Source organism: Lissotriton vulgaris, chromosome 1_1 (assembly GCF_964263255.1).
Source record: "Lissotriton vulgaris chromosome 1_1, aLisVul1.2, whole genome shotgun sequence".
Classification (NCBI taxonomy): domain Eukaryota; kingdom Metazoa; phylum Chordata; class Amphibia; order Caudata; family Salamandridae; genus Lissotriton; species Lissotriton vulgaris.
Genome location: NC_141685.1, coordinates 1543540716 through 1543563823, shown reverse-complemented (window position 1 = coordinate 1543563823; position 23108 = coordinate 1543540716). Strand labels below are relative to the sequence as shown.

The following is a 23108-nucleotide window of genomic DNA, read 5'->3' as shown; positions in this document are numbered from 1 at the left end:
AGCCGGGCTGAAGACGGCTGGAATGCCAGAAACCCGTCCTCGGAAGCTTGTTTCCGGTCCAGGGAAGACATGGCTTTGCATTTCGGGCTGGACTGTACCCATGAGGCACATGGTCAGACTGATTTGCATATAGCCATGTCTAAACTGGGGTGGCAGAGTGGGCTAAAGAACGGTGATGGATTAAACCCAGATCTTTTGACTGGGTGTGAGTGTTTGATTGATTCAGATACTCCGTCCATCACCACCCCTTTTTGTACCGCTTTTGGCCGCCATAAGTGTGGCAGGGTATGCTCAGACGTGAGTCCCTTACTCACTTTGCCACTGGAGTCAAGCAAGCCGGGCTAAAGACGGCTGGAATGCCAGAAACCCGTCCTCGGAAGCTTGTTTCTGGTCCAGGGAAGACATGGCTTTGCATTTCGGGCTGGACTGTACCCATGAGGCACATGGTCAGACTGATTTGCATATAGCCATGTCTAAACTGGGGTGGCAGAGTGGGCTAAAGAACGGTGATGGATTAAACCCAGATCTTTTGACTGGGTGTGAGTGTTTGATTGATTCAGATGCTCCGTCCATCACCACCCCCTTTTGTACCACTTTTGGCTGCCATAAGTGTGGCAGGGTATGCTCAGACGTGAGTCCCTTGCTCACTTTGCCACTGGATTCAAGCAAGCTGGGCTGAAGACAGCTGGAATGCCAGAAACCAGTCCTCGGAAGCTTGTTTTCGGTCCAGGGAAGACATGGCTTGGCAGTTCAGGCTTGACTGTTCCCATGAGGCACAGGGTCAGACTGATTTGCATATAGCCATGTCTGAACTGGGGTGGCAGAGTGGGCTAAAGAACGGTGATGGATTAAACCCAGATCTTTTGACTGGGTGTCAGTGTTTGATTGATTTAGATGCTCCGTCCATCACCACCCGCTTTTGTACCCCTTTTGGCCGCCATACGTGTGGCAGGGTATGCTCAGACGTGAGTCCCTTGCTCACTTTGTCACTGGATTCAAGCAATCCGGGCTAAAGACGGCTGGAATGCCAGAAACCGGTCCTCAGAAGCTTGTTTCCGGTCCAGGAAAGACATCGCTTGGCAGTTCGGGCTGTACTGTTCCCATGAGGCACAGGGTCAGACTGATTTGCATATAGCCATGTCTGAACTGGGGTGGCAGAGTGGGCTAAAGAACGGTGATGGATTAAACCCAGATCTTTTGACGGTGTGAGTGTTTGATTGATTCAGATGCTCCGTCCATCACCAGTCCCTTTTAGTACCGCTTTTGGCCGCCATAAGTGTGGCAGGGTATGCTCAGACGTGAGTCCCTTACTCACTTTGCCACTGGATTCAAGCAAGCCGGGCTGAAGACGGCTGGAATGCCAGAAACCCATCCTCGGAAGCTTGTTTCCGGTCCAGGGAAGACATGGCTTTGCATTTCGGGCTGGACTGTACCCATGAGGCACATGGTCAGACTGATTTGCATATAGCCATGTCTAAACCGGGGTGGCAGAGTGGGCTAAAGAACGGTGATGGATTAAACCCAGATCTTTTGACTGGGTGTGAGTGTTTGATTGATTCAGATACTCCGTCCATCACCACCCCTTTTTGTACCGCTTTTGGCCGCCATAAGTGTGTCAGGGTATGCTCACACGTGAGTCCCTTGCTCACTTTGCCACTGGATTCAAGCAAGCCGGGCTGAAGACGGCTGGAATGCCAGAAACCCGTCCTCTGAAGCTTGTTTCTGGTCCAGGGAAGACATGGCTTGGCAGTTCGGGCTGGACTGTTCCCATGAGGCACAGGGTCAGACTGATTTGCATATAGCCATGTCTGAACTGGGGTGGCAGAGTGGGCTAAAGAACGGTGATGGATTAAACCCAGATCTTTCGACTGGGTGTGAGTGTTTGATTGATTCAGATGCTCCATCCATCACCACCCCCTTTTGTACCGCTTTTGGCCGCCATAAGTGTGGCAGGGTATGCTCAGACGTGAGTCCCTTGCTCACTTTGCCACTGGATTCAAGCAAGCCAGGCTGAAGACGGCTGGAATGCCAGAAACCGGTCCTCAGAAGCTTGTTTCCGGTCCAGGAAAGACATCGCTTGGCAGTTCGGGCTGTACTGTTCCCATGAGGCACAGGGTCAGACTGATTTGCATATAGCCATGTCTGAACTGGGGTGGCAGAGTGGGCTAAAGAACGGTGATGGATTAAACCCAGATCTTTTGACGGTGTGAGTGTTTGATTGATTCAGATGCTCCGTCCATCACCAGTCCCTTTTAGTACCGCTTTTGGCCGCCATAAGTGTGGCAGGGTATGCTCAGACGTGAGTCCCTTACTCACTTTGCCACTGGATTCAAGCAAGCCGGGCTGAAGACGGCTGGAATGCCAGAAACCCATCCTCGGAAGCTTGTTTCCGGTCCAGGGAAGACATGGCTTTGCATTTCGGGCTGGACTGTGCCCATGAGGCACATGGTCAGACTGATTTGCATATAGCCATGTCTAAACCGGGGTGGCAGAGTGGGCTAAAGAACGGTGATGGATTAAACCCAGATCTTTTGACTGGGTGTGAGTGTTTGATTGATTCAGATACTCCGTCCATCACCACCCCTTTTTGTACCGCTTTTGGCCGCCATAAGTGTGTCAGGGTATGCTCACACGTGAGTCCCTTGCTCACTTTGCCACTGGATTCAAGCAAGCCGGGCTGAAGACGGCTGGAATGCCAGAAACCCGTCCTCTGAAGCTTGTTTCTGGTCCAGGGAAGACATGGCTTGGCAGTTCGGGCAGGACTGTTCCCATGAGGCACAGGGTCAGACTGATTTGCATATAGCCATGTCTGAACTGGGGTGGCAGAGTGGGCTAAAGAACGGTGATGGATTAAACCCAGATCTTTCGACTGGGTGTGAGTGTTTCATTGATTCAGATGCTCCATCCATCACCACCCCCTTTTGTACCGCTTTTGGCCGCCATAAGTGTGGCAGGGTATGCTCAGACGTGAGTCCCTTGCTCACTTTGCCACTGGATTCAAGCAAGCCAGGCTGAAGACGGCTGGAATGCCAGAAACCGGTCCTCGGAAGCTTGTTTATGGTCAGGGAAGACATGGCTTGGCAGGTCGGGGCCAGTCCGTGTCCTGAGGAGAACCCGCAGAATGATATTGGGTTCGAAACGCGTCGACGTTCTTACCTCCAAGATACAAAATAGATGGGGCTTGATAGGAATTGACTGTTACACTTGTAAAGTACTCAGCAGTTTATGTGTGATTCCTAGTCAAAGCACTCTGTGACTAACTTCATTGTGTATCTTGTGTTGGTGTTAACAAGCAGGCCAATGTAACAATCTGCTAGCTTACTTGTTCAGTTTCATCCAGGACTGGTGCCTCAACATTTGATCTATTTGAGGCATAGTACAGTTGTCCATGTTAATTCTTTTTTGTCACAATTTCCTTGTTTAAGTACTGTGTTTGACATGTTTTTCAGTAGATTGCATGTATGTATGCATTTTTTGTAAATATTGTGTTGTATTTGGATGCCAACATACTTTTTCAAAAACTTCATAAAATAAGAATTAATTCAATACAAACGGTTGTCCAACCTAGCAATTGATTTCACTAGGTGGTGTACTGCTTTAATAACTCTATTATGACTAGGGCAGTCTGGCCACCCTGGGACCACCTCAACAGTGGGGCGGCGGTCTTGAAGCCCCTCCAAGCATATTACGAGTTTTCTCACATCACACTTTTTATGGCAGTGTGACCTAACAACCAGGGACACCAGTTATCTTTTATGTTATTTTACACCTTTTAAGAAGTGCTTGAATAATTAGGAAACATTACGAATCATGAACTTGGAGCTGTGAGAAGCATTTACAGATGCATTGTATATCTTTATCTCTATGTGCTATCAATTTTGTTTTAGTGTTTGATTATGTATGTATATTTTATTTATTTATCTGTTATTTCCCCGATTTGTTACCTATCTTGAATGAACTATGTAAAATGTAAATATGTATTTTGTGATCATTCATGGCTTTTTAAGCCGAATAAAGAATATTGATTGATTGACCTCCGATTTTATTACAAGAACAAGGAAGGGCACAAAGATGATTTGAAATACACATATGCTCTTCAGCAAAGTTACACATTTCTGGTAGTATTATGATGATCATCTTTCACATAGAGCTGGACTTTCTTTATTTTATCATTGAAATTGAGGTTGGAGACCTCGGAAATATACTGCTGATTTTAATGTGAATGTATTTTCATAAATATTATCTATGCCAAAAGGGAATCCTAACTGATATTTGACTACGAATGGACCAATAAGGCACCACAGAAATTCCTAAAGGGTTCATACATATACACAGTCGCCACTTTGTAGTTAACGTTCAGCGATGCCTTCAATTAAAAAAGCAATTGAAAAGGCATTTTCACTTGGAATAGTCAGGTAAGGACCAGTCTTATATATTTTATGCAGTTCTGTACACTGTAAAAAAAGTTATCATCTTCTGCAGACAAACTTTTCACATTTAAAATTGTGCTTTTCGCCGTTTCTGTGACAAGGATCAAAATGCTCTTATTACCAACACACAATGCCCAAATATATTTGCTGTTTGTTAATGGTAGGTGGATAGCAGAAATACTGGTTATCCTTTTAGCAGCTATTCTGGATTTTCATAGGATAATGTAACTTAATAATGTATTCCTGTTTTGAGAGTCTAGGAGGGCCAGGGACATGTACTTGAAAAGATTCTGTTGTAAAAGTCTCTGTATTCTTTTTTTACGTGTCTCTGTCTTCTTTGCTATTTTAAATTTAGATTTAAGTGGGAGAAATCCTGGTTTGGATGAGTTTCCTTTGCATTTCTTGATACCAGCCATGCCAGTAAAATACTGTGCAAGTGTATACCTTAGGAGGGAGGCACCAGGGAGAAATGTATCAACAGTACAGAACTTTGTCCAGGAGCACTGAAGCAACATGTGGCAAGTTAACTTTTTTATGCCCAATCACAATAATATTTCTACTGTGCTACTCACTCTGTTACTGCAAAGTGAAAGCACCATTGGAGGTGAGCAAATCTACACAAGTGTGCTACATAGATAGTGAAGCCACAGCATGAAGTATTTGTATTGTATTTTAATTGCATTTATATAGCACTTCATATCCAGTTGTGGGGCAGCGAAGTGAATTACTGGACAGGTAGCATGCCACACTACGGGGAGGTGCATTAGCAAAGATGCTAAGTAGGTGTGACCATTATCAAGTGTGTACTGATTTTAGTCAGCCTTCTTAGAATGCAAATAAGATCATTTCTGTGACTACTCTCACCCCGCCTGCACTGATTATTGATCTAAAAAAATAGTCAGGTGTAATTCAGGGGCCCTCTGCACTTATGCTGAATGTTATGTACTGACCAGGAACATTGTTGATCTCTTCATGCATTCTTTCCATGTGCTCCTGGTAATAAGTGGCGACCGGAATTTATAAGTGCAAACTATAGATTTTCCTGATTGCAGGTTGCCATTTTATAAAATGTATAGGTCACAATTTGGGAAATAGAGAAACAACCCCTGGTCCACCCTGGTTTCAGGGAGCTAAAACAGATTTTATTGTGACACCAAGCATAAGCATATCAAGCCATTGACCTACACTGATTGCAGTCAACCATGATAGAGCACTACTTCAGTAGTTCATGTGACGGTAGTGGGAACCTGCCTGTGTTTTGAAACTCTTTTGAGTGTGGTGGTCCTTTTGGACCTCACATGTTTTGACACCAAGATGTCAGTTTGGTTCAGGACCATTAGGGTGAGAAAAAACAGGTCTTTGCTTTTTCCAGGTAGGTCATATGTCGCACACTTTATGGAGTGTGAAGGTGGGATGGAGCCTCTACTCTGGAGCAGTGAAATATGCGGAGTCTGTGGATCAATAGAAGTCAAGCACTGAAAGTATTACTAAGCTATCTATGACAAATTAAGAGATGTCTACACAGGAGCTATAAGGGTACGTTGCCTGGTGGGCTTAACACAGTTATGCTGTACACTTAAAGAAGATCAACATGAAAAGGAATCAAAAGATGAAGTTTGGGTTGTGAGTGGTGAACATAAAAGACATGCACAGCAAAATACTGCATAGTAGCAGCACTTGCTAAATAACAAAAGCTATAAGCACAGAGAAATAAGGGATGGGGAATAAAGGATAGGACAAAAGAAGGATAAAGGAAGAAAAGTTAATTTTGCTGTGTTTGATGTGTCTATTAGTCTATTAGTGCTTTTCTAATCTACATCTTGGTGTCTTTTTTGTTTACTCTCTTCAGAAAGAGGGGGTTGGATATTTCATCTGCTCTCCTAAATGAAGTCGGAATGTTTATTGTACCAAAAACACACCCTCTGATATCACATAAAACCCTGTTTCACTTGGGTTCTGCCCAGAAACAAGGCACAGGCTGGATTTGCAGAGCGATAGATATTTGCTATAGATATTTGCCAAAGTGTGCTTACTTTGACTTGAGCACTGTAAATTAAAATGAGAGCAGTGCCTTACTATATATTAGGAACCCCTCAAAGGAAATTTCAGTGCCGCAAACTGGGTAAAGATAACACTGGTTATTTATAGAGGGATTAGAAACACCAAATGTTGTATGCAAAACACAAGTTATTAATAAGGGATATAAAGGGGGAAGGGAGAAGGCAGAGAGGAACCAAAAAAGGGAAGGAGGTCAGTTCTGTTTCATTCCTATCTTCCTCCAGACAGATAATTCATCAGTATAAACCAGACTAGTCCTCTTTTGCAATTCGCAAGAGAACAAAGGCCCTGCCCTGTACAGTCCAGCTTCACTCCTCTCACCTTCCAAAGAGCTTACTTGTCCTGTCCAGACCAGATCGTTTTAGTACTCTTCTCTTTCGATAAAGTTTACCAGTCATACCCAGGTATTCCAGACTATTTACTCGTTACATAATGCACTTGTTACATAATGTGCATAAAATGCTCGTGCCACAGAAGGAGTGATGAAAGGCATTATCGACCTTGCCTTATGTAATAAACTAAAAAATATAAATGTTTATATTTCCCAAAATTAAAATATTTCATTGTCATGTAATCTGTGGGTGCAACACGAATTCTGGAAAAATCTAACAAGGGTATCAGCTCTCAAATATAGCAGAAAATACATGTTATGGGTAATGTAAAGACCAGTGTTTAGAACTTGAAAAATGGAGCACCAGCTTCCTGGAGCAATTTCCCATCTCTGCACTGCTTTTGGGCAAAAGTGTGTCCTTATTCTTTCGACAAAAGTGCTGGAAAAAGGTGGATGAGATACTTACCTTACTTGAAATTCCACAGCTAGCCTGCTCAGGGTCAGAGTGCTGCTGTAGTGACTTAACCTGTGAACTAGTTTTGCCCATGGCCCAGAGAAGTGCTCACATACTCTGTCTCTTGCAGCACATAGAGAAATACAATTAGAGGAAACAGTGGGGCTAAGTCCACATATGGAGAGCAGAATAAAAAAATTACAAAGTAGAAAGAGGAAGAGCTTTTCAAGACACTCCATCAATGAAAACAGTTTGAAAGTGATTCTTTGCTGCTGCAGCTTTTAAAACAATGTAGTATGATTGCAATTGCGCACACAGCAATGCGGTCAGGTTGGTTGCGGCGCCCACTTGTTGCCAGTGCTCGCTGCGGGGACAGACCAATTCCCCGTATTTTTGTATTCCAGAAAGAAAGATTGCCCCTGCACTCCAAGTTTCCACAATAGCACAATTGTATTTACGGTGCCAGCAAACACCAACACGTTTCGACTTCATTAGGCATGCAAAGGTGTAGATAGTGATATGATGTTTATTAACATTGTTGAGTGTGGAAATGGGCCGGGCCTCATGAAATCAAAGCCCTGGTGAGTTAGAGGTCCACTCTCCTTCCTCAACATTGGTAGTGTAAAGTATAATATTAATATGCATATATTAGTTTTTAGAAAAAAATATTTAACCAAAATCAAAATTCAAAGTGTTAAATTTGTGTAGTAAGATAAAAATCACTTTGAAAATACTTTGGTTACAATTAGAATTGATTCCACATGTAAAGTATTTTTAACGTGCAGTGTGTGAAGCAGTGAATTGTGTTTTTCTCATGTGAAGATTGCTAAACTGTAGTACAAAAAGCATATTTATTAAGATAGATGCTGTAAATGTTGTTTATTTTCACTGTTAGGGTGTAAATAAATGCACACCCAAGCATGCAGAATATTGGCGTAACTGTATAATATGGTCTAATATTGCTTTCAGGGATTCTGGTGACATTTCGAACCATGAGGCACAGTGGTTTGTATTTGCTACCAGAACTACGAGATGGCAATATAGGATCATGTCACCCTATATGTATTTTAAATTACATGTTTATTTTGAAGTAGTTAGCTTAAAGCTGTTTTCTTCAAAATGCAGCTAACAATGGTCACAGATTGGAATTAGAATGTATTTATTTTGCTTACATTATTAAATTGTTGCTAAAACAATGGACAAAGGCAAGGACCAGTGTATTTGTTTAATTACATGATGCTTCATTTATTCCATTATTTTAGATTTTCTGCATTTGCCTCATAATATGCCACATAATTTGCAGATTTCACTAAAAAATATTTCCTATTCATGCCAATGAAACTGATACTGCCAGAGAATATGCTGAATAATTTGCACTTTTTTGTAAACACAATTTAGATATCCTTTTTGCATATTTTTCCTCTTCCATTCCCCATAATACTGGTAGCCCTGCTATTGGTGTTATTGGTTGAGGGGGGTGACAGCCTCACTCAGGCAACAACCTCAACACTTGCCAAGGTGAAACACAAAAGTCACAAAATTAACCTGCTCTTACGAAGACATGGTAGCCCTGCTAGGGGCCCCCAAAGTCATTCTCTGACAGTCTTTCTGTTAGAAATGGAATCTCTGGTTGGCTAAGGCTTGTGCCAAAGCCAAGCAGAGACCAGCACTCTAGCCAGGGCAAGGGAGTTACACACCTAAGATAACCCCTGCTCACCCTCTTGGTAGTTTGACACGAGCAGTCAGGCTTATCCCGGAGGCAATGTGTAAAGCATTTGCGCACGCACACATCAACAACATCCCAGGCACACCAAGAAAGGAACTCCACGCAAGGTTATATAAAAAATAGCCTTTGTATTCTCATAACGCGGAAGCATGGTATTGTTTCTAAGCCATAAAATACATAGAATACATACATTAATAAATAAAGACTAAAAGTACACAACTGGTGCTTCTAAAATACGCCTACCCCGGTGTACCTAACCTAAGTCTAGTACGAGGGAAGGAGTAAGTGAGGTGTAGCTTAGTTTCAGTATTCTTTTGCCAAGAATTTATCCAAGAATTCTCTAAGGGTCTAATCAGCTCCGTACCTTGGTTTGAGAATGAAGGAGGTCTGGTATCCCTCTCTCAGGACTCAATTTCCCAACAACCCGCAAGGGTAGGTTGGAAACACTGGAGCTGGATTTCTTGGCGGGAGAAAAGACAGCGTCTTTCTCAGTGCGTCTGCTGGAGGGTCGGCTTCCTTCGGCACTTGCTTCGGTGAGCTGTGTCCTGTAGGTAGATAGTCGAACTGCTCCAAATCACTGTGTGTTTGCCTGGGCAAGTGTGGGCATATTTAAGCAAGTCCCTGACTGCTAAAGTCTAAATATGGATATGATTTCTATGCCTATATAAGTATAGGGTGATTTATACCTATATATGGGCATGAATCGGGAAAATTACACTAGGGTCCTAAATTCATATACAACAACATCATATACATTGTGCCACCTGGCACTAGTTCATATTTACAAGGGATTATATACACCTGACAGGGCCCACTGGACCACTGTCAGAACCGTCACAGAGTGAACTTAGTAAAAGTTAAACATATCATAAACGTACAACCAGTAATCACTGGTAACCACTGTACTCATCATCAGCCTGTAACATAAACTACATTATGAGCAGTATCACATTAGGCGCAAATTACATTCTGCGCCAACCCCACCAGCATAAACACATTATGCCATCATCTCATAAATCTAAACGCATTAGACCCTAACCTCCTAAGCATACTCACATTAGGAAATAATGTCAGTGGAACACAATCTCACTAGCATAATCTATAATATGCAAAACAACCTCATAATCATAAAAACATATTTAGAGGTATTAAACAGGGTGCGCCCATTATACTATATACACCACATTTCCTAGCACCACATAATAACTGACCCCCTGGCCAACTGGCCTTCTCAAAGGGGCTAAAACGCCCTGTGTCCAGAATGTCAGGGCTGCTGCCAATGCAGCATAGTTTACACGTGTGCAATTGATCTGGGGCCTAGGAGTGCAACTCACTCCTCTCTCTCATAATGGCCCCAAGGAACTGTGGCCTAAACGTTGCAGCTGGCACTAAGTGCTGTGCAGCTGTAATGCCAAATGTGGGCCTGGGCACTCACTATGCCCTCTGAGCTATTGCGTAAAGTGTTGTAGCTGCCCACGCTGGTGCGGTGCAGCTGAGAACAAATGACATGGGCCCTGGCACGACTGAGCCCTTGGGCCCCACTGGGGCTCTTTAAATTACTCTAGCCCCACATCGTTGCAGTTGCCCACTGTTAACCGGGGCAACTGAAAAACCATGACACGGCCCCTCTGGGTCTCCTAACAACTCTGTGGCCATGGGGTGCGGGCATCGACGATGTGGAACTTAGCTGGAGTACTCTTGACTTCACCCGGGTCCTCTCTGGACCCGGGACTTCAACGTGGAGCCCGCGAGGCTCCGGTCATCATGGGCAGCAGGTGGGCAGCTCAGCCACTGCCTCCTCACCTTCTGTGGACGGGCCGGCCACCAGGCAAGTCTCTGGCGGCTCGCTTCCTTTATTCCAGCAGATGCGGGGCTTCCCTTAGCTCACAGGAGCCCCGCTCAACATTTGCCGGCTTCCGGCCGGCTCGTCAGGCCCCGCCCCATCACAAGCAGGTTTGCCTGACTTCTGACCTCGTCTGCGGCGCTGCTTCTCCTTGGGTATCGGCCGCATCAGTGCTTTTCTCCTAGCAATTTTAGAATGCGGGGTAGGCTCCCGCAAAGGCCATTAAATAACACAAAGGTAGCCAGGACGCGGGGTGGGCACCCACTATGAAGTCGGCAAAAGCAAGGGAATCCCTACGTCCGGATCCCCATTCAGGATACGTAGCTCAGCGCTGTGGAGCCCACATGATCCTCGGAAGGGAAAAACGATTGTGGAAAGGAAAGTGCTCTTCAAAGCAAAATGCTCCTGGAGAAATGAAAATAAAGCGCCTACAAGGCACCAAGGAGCCACAGCTCCAGTAGCAGACAAAGGTCCTTCAGTAAAAATGCATCAGTCCTTAGGTGAAGGGGCAATGCAGGGCCCAGGAAAATAAAGGGGTCCTTGGTGCTGGGGGGACCATAGCACAGTGCAGCCAGGCAGGCCAGCATGCAGAGACCCCAGGAGACAGCAGCTGGGTCCTGCGGCGGTTCCTCCTGGCAAAGTGTCCCCCCTCAAAGTAAGCACAAGCACAAGAACAACAGTTTCATGGGGTCACAACTCCTTCATGTATATGACATTTTCCTTTGTAGAGTACAGGGCTTGGGGGAACCAGTTCCAACTGGTTCTGGAGCCCTCTGTTTACCAGGCTCCTCTTTCTTATTTTTAGGTGGGGGCTCGTCATCAGACACACCCCAGGGGGCGGAGTCAGCATTCACTAGGTCAGGCACACTCCTATTCAGGGACCAGGGACTTCTCCTCCCACTACTCAAAATGTAGATGTCCTTTTCAGCCTAGCGATAACTCACCCTGCCCCTCCTGGAGCCACCCACACCTCACTAGCCCCTGTCACTCTCAAGCCATACATGCAATTCACATCAGGCAGGAAGACACATAGCACACAGAAATGCCAACTTCTAAAAATGAAAAAAGTGAGCACAACCATTGTTGATTTATATTATACATATTTTTTGTAGATTTACCCTGAAGAAGGGTGTATGTTAACACCCGAAATGCATTGGGAATTATCCATTTTGAGTCAGGAACTACAGACAACAAACTTTAAGATTTGTCTCACACTGCATCTTTGAATTAAAAGAAGCATCAAGCAACGTTGGATGATATAGAGAATATTTTTTGATTTACATTGTCATTATTTGTTGATTAATTTTGATTATGTGTTGTAACTATTTGTAATCACACACTAAGGAGTAAGCAAGCACATGCACTCCAGGTGGAGCACAATAGGGTGGTGCAGACTTTGTCTAAGACAGATTGTCTTAGTCAGCAACTTCTTTCAGAATCAGTGGTTTGGTAGTACCACTTCAAAGCCAGCACACCAATCAGGTTGAGTTTGAATACCTTGTTTTATTAGATTAATGATGAAATTGAGGGCACTACAGCTGTTATATATCACAACTTCTAAATGTGGCATTTCTAAAATAACCACAATAAATCTGCGCACACCATTGTGCAGCATTTATTAAAACCATTTCACAAATACCAGACTTGACCACGCTGCGCTTCTCACATCTCATATCAGGATTTAGCACTGACCCACATTCATAAGGGAATCCCCCATGCATTCCTATGGGAGGGCAGGCCAATCTCACTACATGTAAGCCAGGACGCACGCACTTTCCACTGGATAGCAGTGGTAAAGTGCCTAGAGGCCTAAAACCACCAACACTACACAGGGAAAAGGCTAGGAGACAGGCAAAAAGTTTAGGGGTGAACCCGCTAAAAGGGCTAAGTCCAACGCTTTCCATGTTGGAAAGGCCGGCACGGAAAGGCTGTGGGAAACTGGCATAGTAATCCCGTCAACGGAAACGCCGACCATAGGATTTATGGTGCGGTTCCGTCTGGCAGGTAGACTCCGAGAGCTGGTCGGAACTGAGTCAGAATGACCAGTGGGTTTATGTACTGACCGCCCACATCGTAATCAGGCGGTCGGACTGCAAACCAAGCAGGTCGGTCAGAAATCCTACGACCTCGTTTGAAACGCTTCCTAATGCCAACAAAAAAGGCTCAGCATCATAAGGCAAAAATCTGAGGAGGGCCCTGCAAAAAGGTCCAGGTACATCACCTCATAATAGTAAATATCTGCGGAATGGTTTGGGGGCTCTGACTATAATGGTGAAATCTATATTCACACGTAACTGTGAAGCATTTTCCATATTTCATGGCTTCTTGTAAAATGTGGGGTTTTCTGCCACCCAAACATGATATATACAAATGCATACATACAGAGAACCACAGAAAAAGAAATATATTACTCACAATTGTATGTAACACTATTTGGCAGCTGTGTTTGCTTTTCCTCTACTGGAGCTGAATAAGACATTAAAACAAATGACTATGTGCCCTGTTAGAGATATGTAACTTTGTGACTCATTCTTTCCTCCTTTTACTCATATAGAATGGCTGAGCATAAAGGGAAATGCTATGTTCCGGATAGTTGCCCATGCACTTGGAAAGACTGGGAATATCTTTCAGGGGAAGTGATTTCTACACCCTGCTATACTTGGTAAGATTTGAATTTTTGTTGAGAATTCTGAATATAGAATTTGTGGGATGTGATTTTTATATTTTTCATGGTATTAATTTTTTCACACACCAAGTGACTAGATGGTTATTCTCAGCATTACAATGCCAGAGAAATTGCATTATGCACGTTATGTCATTTCTAAGTGCTGTAAAAACCTGTTGCCTCCAAGACTATCTAGTACGTTCCAAGACACCTACTCATTTATTCCAAATCCAGCAGTGCTTGTTGTGGCTATGCAAAATTTATTTTGATTTATTTAATAATGATTTTGTACATATGAATCATGTTGAACTTCCCTAATTGGTATGATCAAATAGTTCATCATGGCAATTGGAAATGAGATATAAAATCGCGGGTTCATAAATTTTCTTTCTCAAAGAAATTTTGCACTAGATAATTTTTGACTATTCTGCCTGTGTGGTAAAGCAGTAAAATCCACAAAACAATTATGGATGGAATGATTAAATTAATCTCAACCACTGGTTATTTACTCAGGCTGCATACCAGTTCATCGCTATTTTGCGCATTATGTCACCTCACCTCAGTTTTGACCCAGCTATATGCAAATCAGTCTTGACCCTGCTCCAATCAAAACAGTCCAACTCAAGCTAGCTGCCAACCAGGTCCTCCCTGAACCGGAACACAAGCAACCCAGGATTTGTTTTCCCTATTTGTGGGTTTATCAGCCTGGTACAGCATTGTTCCAATGACACAGTGTGCACAGGACCCTAAGTAGGATGGGTATTCACAGACACTGGTCCCATTAACCGCATCGCTGCGGCGGCTTTTCCCGCTGTGCGCGGCAGATTCGAAATTACCGCGTTACGTGACGAGCTGGCCTTGTCATCCGCGCAGGACAGGTAAGCGCGATGACGAGCCCAGCTCGTCAATAGCCTCGAAGGGGTTAAAACTGTGTCTAAAGTGGTTGAGAAGTGATGGAAGAGCAGGGAATAGAAAGTATAAGGGCTAAGCATATTAGTAACAGAAATCGAACCACGTTTGATTGTATAAATGTCCTCTTCATTTGTAGAGAACATAACACACTCATATTTGGATAATAAAAGAAAATCTTCATTCCTTTCATGTGTACATGGGGGTGTCTTAGACTTCCCTAAACTAACTTTAACTGTCACTTTAACTGTTGTTTGTTTCAGTGAATATATATATTTTTTCCAGTGAATATATATGTTCAGTGAATATATATATATATATATATATATATATATATATATATATATTTGCTGAAAGAAGGTTTGTTGGTATATATATTACCTACTGGCGATCGCCAGTAGGTATATATAGTTAGGATTTTTTCTCTATGGAACTTTTGAAAATTCTATGCCTAATAACTTTGGCGTTTGTGGACGGAATCGGCTGAAATTTTCAGGAAAATGGCACATTTTGTTTCTGAGCAGCCCCTGAAAATTTGGTGGGGTTTCGTCAAGGGGGGGCTGAGAAAAAAGGGGGGTCCCAAAACGCGTTTTTTGCATTGAGTTTTCCATAGGGCGGTTGGACTCACTTTTAGCTCGAACGGCTGAATGGATTTGCACGAAACTTGGCAAAGGTCTCAATATATGTGCTTCAGTGGATTTTGAGAAATTAACGTTTAAAACAAGATATATATCTGTAACAGCGCTCCGGGCAGCGCTCCGGTTCGCGAACCTTTCGCGTATCGGAACTTTGCGAAGCGAAGCTGATTGGCTCTCCGGTGTCTGTCAACATTCTAAACAGTCCGGAGCGGCCGCCATCTTGTCTCTCGGTAGGATCGAGAGACAAGAGGAGGTCAAAACAAAGGGGGAAATGAAGGAAAGAGGGCAAGGTAGACCCCTTCTGACCCCCTAGGATTGATGAGGGGGATATTATAAAGCCACGTGGGGCCAAAAAAAAAACAAACAAAAAAATCTGATTTTTTCGCCGTAGAGACGCGTCTTGGTACGCGAACTGGGCAGCTAACCGGGCAGATACCGGGAAGCTAATCGGCAGTGTAACGGGAGTCTGAGGAGAAGCTGATTGCCTGTTATCATTGTAAACAGTCTGGAGCGGCCGCCATCTTGTCTCTCTGTGGGATCGAGAGACAAGAGGTGGAAAAAAAAAAGGTGTAAATGAATGAAAGGGGTAAGGCAGACCCCTCCTGAACCCCTAGGATTGATGAGGGGGCTATTAAAGTTCCCTGGGGGGTGAAAAAAAAAAATTTGCGATTTTTCGCGGTAAAGGTGCTTCCTGGTACGTTAACCGGGCAGCTAACCGGCAGCGTAACGGGAGTTCGACATATTGTGTTTTTTGAACGTTTGTGATATGTGCACGTGTGGATTTTGTCTAATTAAGGTTAAAAAAATATATATATATCTTTAAGCGTGTTCTGGCACGCTTACGTTTTGGGTTTGGTTTGCGCTGCAGAGACGATACGTCACGGTTATGCGATGCATCATGAGGCGTCTCACGGGCTACGTGATACGTCACTTAATAAAGAATATATTTTACAGCTATAGATATTAGCTTTTAAAAAACCAATGAAATTCACAGAAAAAACCATAGGTTATAGACCATATATAGTTAGGAATTTGCATTTACAAAACCTTGAAAATTCACTGAAAAAACCATAGGTTATAGACCATATATAGTTAGGGATTAGCATTTAAAAAACCTTATTTTATTTGCACAAAACCATTGAAATTCCATATATAGTTAGTTGCACTAACTATATATCGCGGACCCGCAATCCACTGCTAATGATGTCACATATTACATCATTCATGACATGGTCAGTGACATCACTGATGACATCACTGATGACATCTCAAATGACATCACTGATGACATCACTTATGACAACACCCAGTGACTGTATGTTTCTGTAAAGTTAAAATATGTCTTACATATTGAAGAATGAGTGGATGTATAAGTGTCTGGATGAAGGATTTAGTAGGTGCATGACTGACTGTATGAGAGAATGATTAAATGTGTCTCACTGAGTGCATGGGTTAGTGATTAAAGTGTCTTAATTTGGCAATCAATATTTATGTTCTTCTGTAAACTGCTGCATGTTTAAATCAGTAGCTATATCAGTAACTATATGGGTTATTGAATGGTTGCCCAAGTATTTGTATGGGAGACTGAGTGTGTGTGTGGGTGGCTGGGAGGTGTATAACTCTGTGCATAGATGTGTGAGCGGTTGATTCCCTAGGTGTATGGGTTCAAAAGTGCATGTAGAAACAGCTGTATGGACAGTTGACTGTGTGCATGAGTATATTGGTGAGTGAATGGATATCTCAGTTCTATATGTCAAAGTAAGTACATATGTAAAACACACTCCATGTGAGAGTTGACATATATAAATAACTGAACATAAGAGTCAGTGAATGTGAGAGTGGCTGTATGAATCATTGTGAACTTGTATCAAGGATTGTATAAGAGAGTAAATATGTGTTAGTATATGTTTGAATAAGTAAGGTGTGTATAACTGTATAGTTAAGGAAATGGAGATGTGATTGATTCTTTGCATGACTGAATAGGTGTGTGAGTAACTCCATGGATGTGTGACAGTCTGTGAGTGCCTGTTTACACTGAGTGTATCAAAGGTTATATTAGAGTCTGAAGATGTATTATCACATAAATGATATCATCAGTGATGTAATCAGTAATGTCAAATGAGATGTCAGTGATGTCATCAGTGATGTCATTTGAGATGTCATCAGTGATGTCATCAGTGATGTCATTTGAGATGTCATCAGTGATGTCATCAGTGATGTCACTGACCATGTCATGAATGATGTAATATGTGACATCATTAGCAGTGGATTGCGGGTCCGCGATATATAGTTAGTGCAACTAACTATATATGGAATTTCAATGGTTTTGTGCAAATAAAATAAGGTTTTTTAAATGCTAATCCCTAACTATATATGGTCTATAACCTATGGTTTTTTCAGTGAATATATATATATATATATATATATATATATATATATATATATATATATATATATATATATATATATATTCACTGAAAAAACCATAGGTTTCACACCAGTTATAGTTAGCTGGAAATTTTACTGATATAAAACCATTGAAATTCCCACGTTATAGTTAGTCGGACTCACTATAACTTGCGCGTGCAATGCACTGCTGATGACATCACATATTACATCACTCATGACATGGTCAGTGACATCACTCATGACATCACTGATGACACCATCCAGTGAATATGTGTCTTTCTGAAAAATAAATATTAGTGAGTTATGTTTAAATATTTAAATACATTTATTAGTGTTTCACTTTGTGTATAAGTGGCTACATGTGTTGGTAAGTAGCTACATGCGTATGTATATGGGTTATTTGATATTTTTATTAGTATCAGTATGAGTGTCTATATAGTTTGGTGGAGGTATTACTTAGCACATAGATGCATGAGTGACTGACTCTTTGTTTGTATGTGTTTTGAAGACAGCATATGTACAGGACTGTATGGGTGGATGAGTGTCTATATGTGTTTGTTAGTGAGTGAATGACTGTCTCACTAGTGTCTTTATCAGTAACTACATATGTTTTAATCTAGTATATATGAATATTGATGTATATAAGTGAGTATATGTGAGAGTAAGAGATTGTAAGATTTCCTGTTTAAATAAGTATGTGTTTCTATAAGTGATTGTTTAAGAGAATAAATATGTGTAATTTTCAATAGAAGTAAGGTGGAAGTGTGTGTATAACTCTATATTCAAATAAATCGTTGTTCAATAGTTTATTTGCACGTGTGAATATGTGTGTGAGTAACTTTTGGATGAATGTCGGTGTGTAACAGGATGTATAGGTGTATCACTTCATATGATGAGTGAGTATATGTATGAGTGACTATATAGAACTGTTGGTGAATGAGTGAATGTGTATATAGATAGTGGAATTACTGAATTGCTTGTTGTAACTGATATAGGTATCTCCTTTTTTTATTTAAATTTCAGTTTCTATTTTTGAATATGTGTCTCAAGGGTTACATTATAGTGAAAGGAGGTCTGTCAATATGTCACAAGGATGGTGTCATGAGTGATGTCACTGACCATGTCATGAGTGATGTAATATGTGATGTCATCAGCAGTGCATTGCACGCGCAAGTTATAGTGAGTCCGACTAACTATAACGTGGGAATTTCAATGGTTTTATATCAGTAAAATTTCCAGCTAACTATAACTGGTGTGAAACCTATGGTTTTTTCAGTGAATTTAATAGGTTTTTTAAATGCTAATTCCTAACTATAACTGGTGTGAAACCTATGGTTTTTTCAGTGAATTTCAAAGTTTTTTTTAATGCTAATTCCTAACTATAAGTTTCAGTTTATAAATAAGACTGTTTGCACTCTAGTTGTTCTTTTTAACACTCTGGTACATTCTCTCATTGGGCTACAGTTGGGCTACATCTAGTTGAATTTTGGGCTACATTTTCAATTTTTGATCTCTGGTGGCCATCTTTGGGCTACATTGGGCTACTTTGGGCTACATTTGGGCTACATTTTGGCTCTAACATATATTAAGCCCAATGTAGCACAATACATATTTTTCTAAAGTTAATGTTTTTTACAAACCACTTCAGAATAGGGCTACCTGTCCCTACAATTATCCCAATTTTTTTTTTTTTAAATTATTTTGGGGAGCGCTCCCGGAGCGCGCCCCGGGGAGCGCCCCGAAAAGCGTATTTTTACAAAGCGCCCCGGGGCGCGCTCCGGGGAGCGCCCCGTGAGCGCCAATATCGCAAACGAAAACATGATCGTGACGTATCGCGTAGCCGCGACCGCGTGATACGCACGGCGTAAGCGCACCCGGAAGTACTCGAGCGAATATGATCGCACAACGTAAACTTCCGACGCGCTTACGCTGCGCGACCCGGGGCGCGCCCCCGGGCGCGCCCCGGGCGCGTAGCGTAAGCGCGTCGGGTCATGTGAGCAGAAAATAACACTTTTCATTGGTTCATAACAGTTTTAGTTTCATAATGATGAAGCCCCTGGTCTTGTGACCTGAAAATAACACTTCTCATTGGTTCAGGACAGTTTTTTTTTCTAAATGATGAAAGACCCCACCTTTTTTCCTTATTCTGACTTTGTCCTTTGACTGAGGAAGACCTGTTTGTTGCTCTGTCTACTTTTTTGCTCTAAATAATGGCTTCATTAGTAGCATCAGCTGGTGCATCTGCCCCACCACCACCACCACAACAACCAAGAGGACCAGCTCCAAATTATATTGGTGGTCAAGAACAGGAGGAGGAAGAGGAAGAGGAAGAGGAGGAGGGGAGAAGAAGATGGCTGCCTGAAGAAAACACACCTTATAAACCCAAACCACACTTCATTTGGCAGTTTTTTTCAATTCCAGAGGGGAAAAAAAAGGTGAATGCGCCCAAAGTCACTTGCCTCATCTGCAATGATGAACTTTCACGGGGCAACCCAAATAAGAAATATTCTTTTGGTAACTATACCATGATTCGGCACATGACAAGAAAGCATCCAAACAACTACTCTCGTGCAGAGTTCCGGGAACTGGCCAGTAACCTCCCCCATTCATCAAGGACCCCCTCCCAAAGAAACCAACCCACTTCCTCGGAACCAGAAACATCCGAGGTGATGCCTTGCATTCAGCCGAGATTTGCTGATTTTAAAATTACTTGCACTGCTTGTGGCAAGCTTATCTCCTATGGGGAACAAAGTGTGAAACTCATCGTCCTTGCAGGTGATAATCACAAGTGCCCCAAAAAGAAGTACTTTTTTGGGTTTTTTGTTTTTTTGCTCCAGTTGAGCCAGTTTCAATTCCCTTTTTTTGTTTCTCCCCCCAAAAAAATACAAAAAAATATATAAAACTGTTTTGAAAAGCCAAAAAAAGTTCAAAAAGTTCAAAAAACACAAAAAAAATATAAAACAACAAAAAGAAGAAAAAAAAAAGTTCTTTTTAGAACTACCTCCAATTTCTAAATCAAAACTTCATTTTTTAAACACTCTGTCACCTTTTTTCATCATAGTGCGCTCCCAGGGCCGCTCCCCGGTGCGCGCACCGTGCGCTTCCCCCGCGCAAAACGAAAAAAAAAAAAAATATTTTAAATGCCCCGCGGGGCCCTTTTATAGCCCCCACATCAAACCTAGGGGGTCAAAGGGGTCTATCCCTGATGCCTTATGGTCAGTTCCCACTTTGTTTTAGCCACCTCTTATGTCTCGATTTTACCGAGACACAAGATGGCGACCGCTCTGGACTGTTTCGAATGTTTACAGACACCCGAGAGCCAATCAGCTTTCCATGCGCACCTCGCGTGGCGCGCCTGGAGCGCTCTCCGGTGCGCGCACCGGTGCGCTGCTATAGATATATATATTTTTTTGAACCTAAATTACTCAAAATCCACTGGAGCACATATCTTGAGACATAGCAAAGGCACATCGGGCTACCAGTCCCTACAATTTTGCCAAGTTTGGTGTAAATCCATTCAGCCGTTCGGGCTAAAAGTGAAATCGACCGCCCTATGGAAATTAACATGGGGAAAACGCGTTTTGGGACCCCCCTTTTATCTCGGCCCCCGCTTGACGAATCCCCCCCAAACTTTCAAGGAAGGACCGGAGCTCGACGAGGCCATTTTCAGGAAATTTTCAGGCAGATTCGTCAACCGGTGCCAAAGTTATTCCAAATAGAATTTTGAGATTTAACATTGAAAAAAATCCTAACTATAACTACCTACTGGCGACCGCCAGTAGGTAATATATATATATATATATATATATATATATATATATATATATATATATGTCAGTGAAAATATATATATATATCAATACATATATATATACATACATACACACACACACACACACACACACACACACACACACACACACACACACATGCACTGTGGCAATCACCACTGCCGTTTGACGAATCTTCACGAAACGCCCCCAAGAAAATCTCCTCCACCTCAGCTCCTTCCTGAAGAGTTTTGGGGTGATCTGTCAAGTGGGACCAAGAAAAATGGGGGGAGGCCCTAATCATGTTTTCCCATAGGAAGATTGAACAGCATTACTGAAAAAACAGCTGAATAGAATTGCTCCAACTTGGTCAGAAAGCTAGCTCTTGGTCCAGAAAAAGTTGATTTTTGTGATGTGGTGCTAATCCGTTCAGTAGTTTTTGAGCAATTAAGGCTCAAAAAGTTTGTATATTTTTCTGCACCGAGGATCTGCGGAGCTGTCAGATCTCATCATGAGATCTAATTGGCTGCCCCCACATCAGCAATGATGTGGCGATAGCCTTCTTAGGACTCAGGACTCTAGGGAAAAGATTTAAAAAACATATAGGTGGGCCGGGTAGGGATATCCTGCCCCCTTGGTCTGGTCAGGTGTGGGGTCTCGGTACCACCCCTTTGAGCAAAAATGTTTGCAGTGAATTTGAGGTGGATCTGTGAATCTGCAGCAAAATTGAAATAAGCACATTTGAAAAAAGTATTCCCCCCAGTGGGATGGGGTCTATTCAGACCCGGTGGTCCCATTTCCCCTGGAGGGGAGTTGGGAGGGGGGCAAGTGCCTCCTGTTTGAGCCTCTGTAGGAAATGTGCCAGAAAGCTAGATGTTGGTCCAGCAAGCATGCCTTTTGTGATTTGGTGTAAATCCATTCAGTAGTTTCAGAGATATTAAAGGTTAAAAAAATATAGATATCTGGTAACCAAAATCCTACTGAAATCCTACTGAGATTTGATTGTTGCACTGCTGGTGGGGGATAAAGTTCCCTTGGCTGCTTAGGGCCACTGTGGGACAACTGCCCCTCCTGTTACCTCAATTAAGTCCCTCACAGCAGGATTACTGAGAGGTTGTCAGAGACCATGCCCCCTTTCCTCGCCACTTTGCAAGCACGCCACCTGGGGCACTGCTAGTGTGGGGATGAAGTCCCCTTGGCTCCAGAGAGTCCTTGGGGGCCAAGTACCCCTCTGGTTACCTCCAGTAACTCCCAAACAGTGGGATTGCTGAGAGCTGGTCAGAGGTTCCTCCCCTGTCTCCACCACACTGTAAACGCGACTACTAGTTAAAAAAACAACCATAGAAATTAGCTGAAAAAAACAAAGGTTACAGCAACGTTATAGTTAGGCTCAGGTTTCACTTGTACTAAACCAGTGAAATTCAGCAGTTATATTTAACTGAGCTCACTATAACTCGACGCTCCCTGCAGTGCACTGCTTATGACCTCACATATTGCATCACTGATGAGATGGTCAGTGACATCACTGATAATATCACTGATGACACCATCCACATAATCACTGACACACCCACTCACACCCTATAGAACCTATCATACACCCACTTCCATTCAACCATTCAGAAACCCATTCACAGACCCATACCACACCTACTGATTCATAGATCTACACACACATCCACTCACTCACACATACAGCCACTCATACACTCACTCACTCACTTACTCACTAATGCAACTAGTGACATATCCCCTCATACACTCATACAGCTATTCACACACTGACTCAGTGACCCATAGAGCTACTCACACACCTAGTTACTCACCCATACAGTCAATCGCACAGTTACTTACCCATACAGATACATATACACC

General features: G+C 42.6%; 1 protein-coding gene across 1 annotated transcript in view; it reads left to right on the top strand.

Moving 5' to 3' along the window:
• Positions 1-23108, top strand: part of OTOGL (otogelin like) — a 1110282-nt gene that overhangs the window by 402226 nt on the left and 684948 nt on the right. The window contains exon 22 of the mRNA XM_086931129.1: positions 13397-13504. Coding sequence (XP_086787255.1) covers positions 13397-13504 — 108 coding nt within the window. The remainder of the gene's footprint in view (positions 1-13396; positions 13505-23108) is intronic.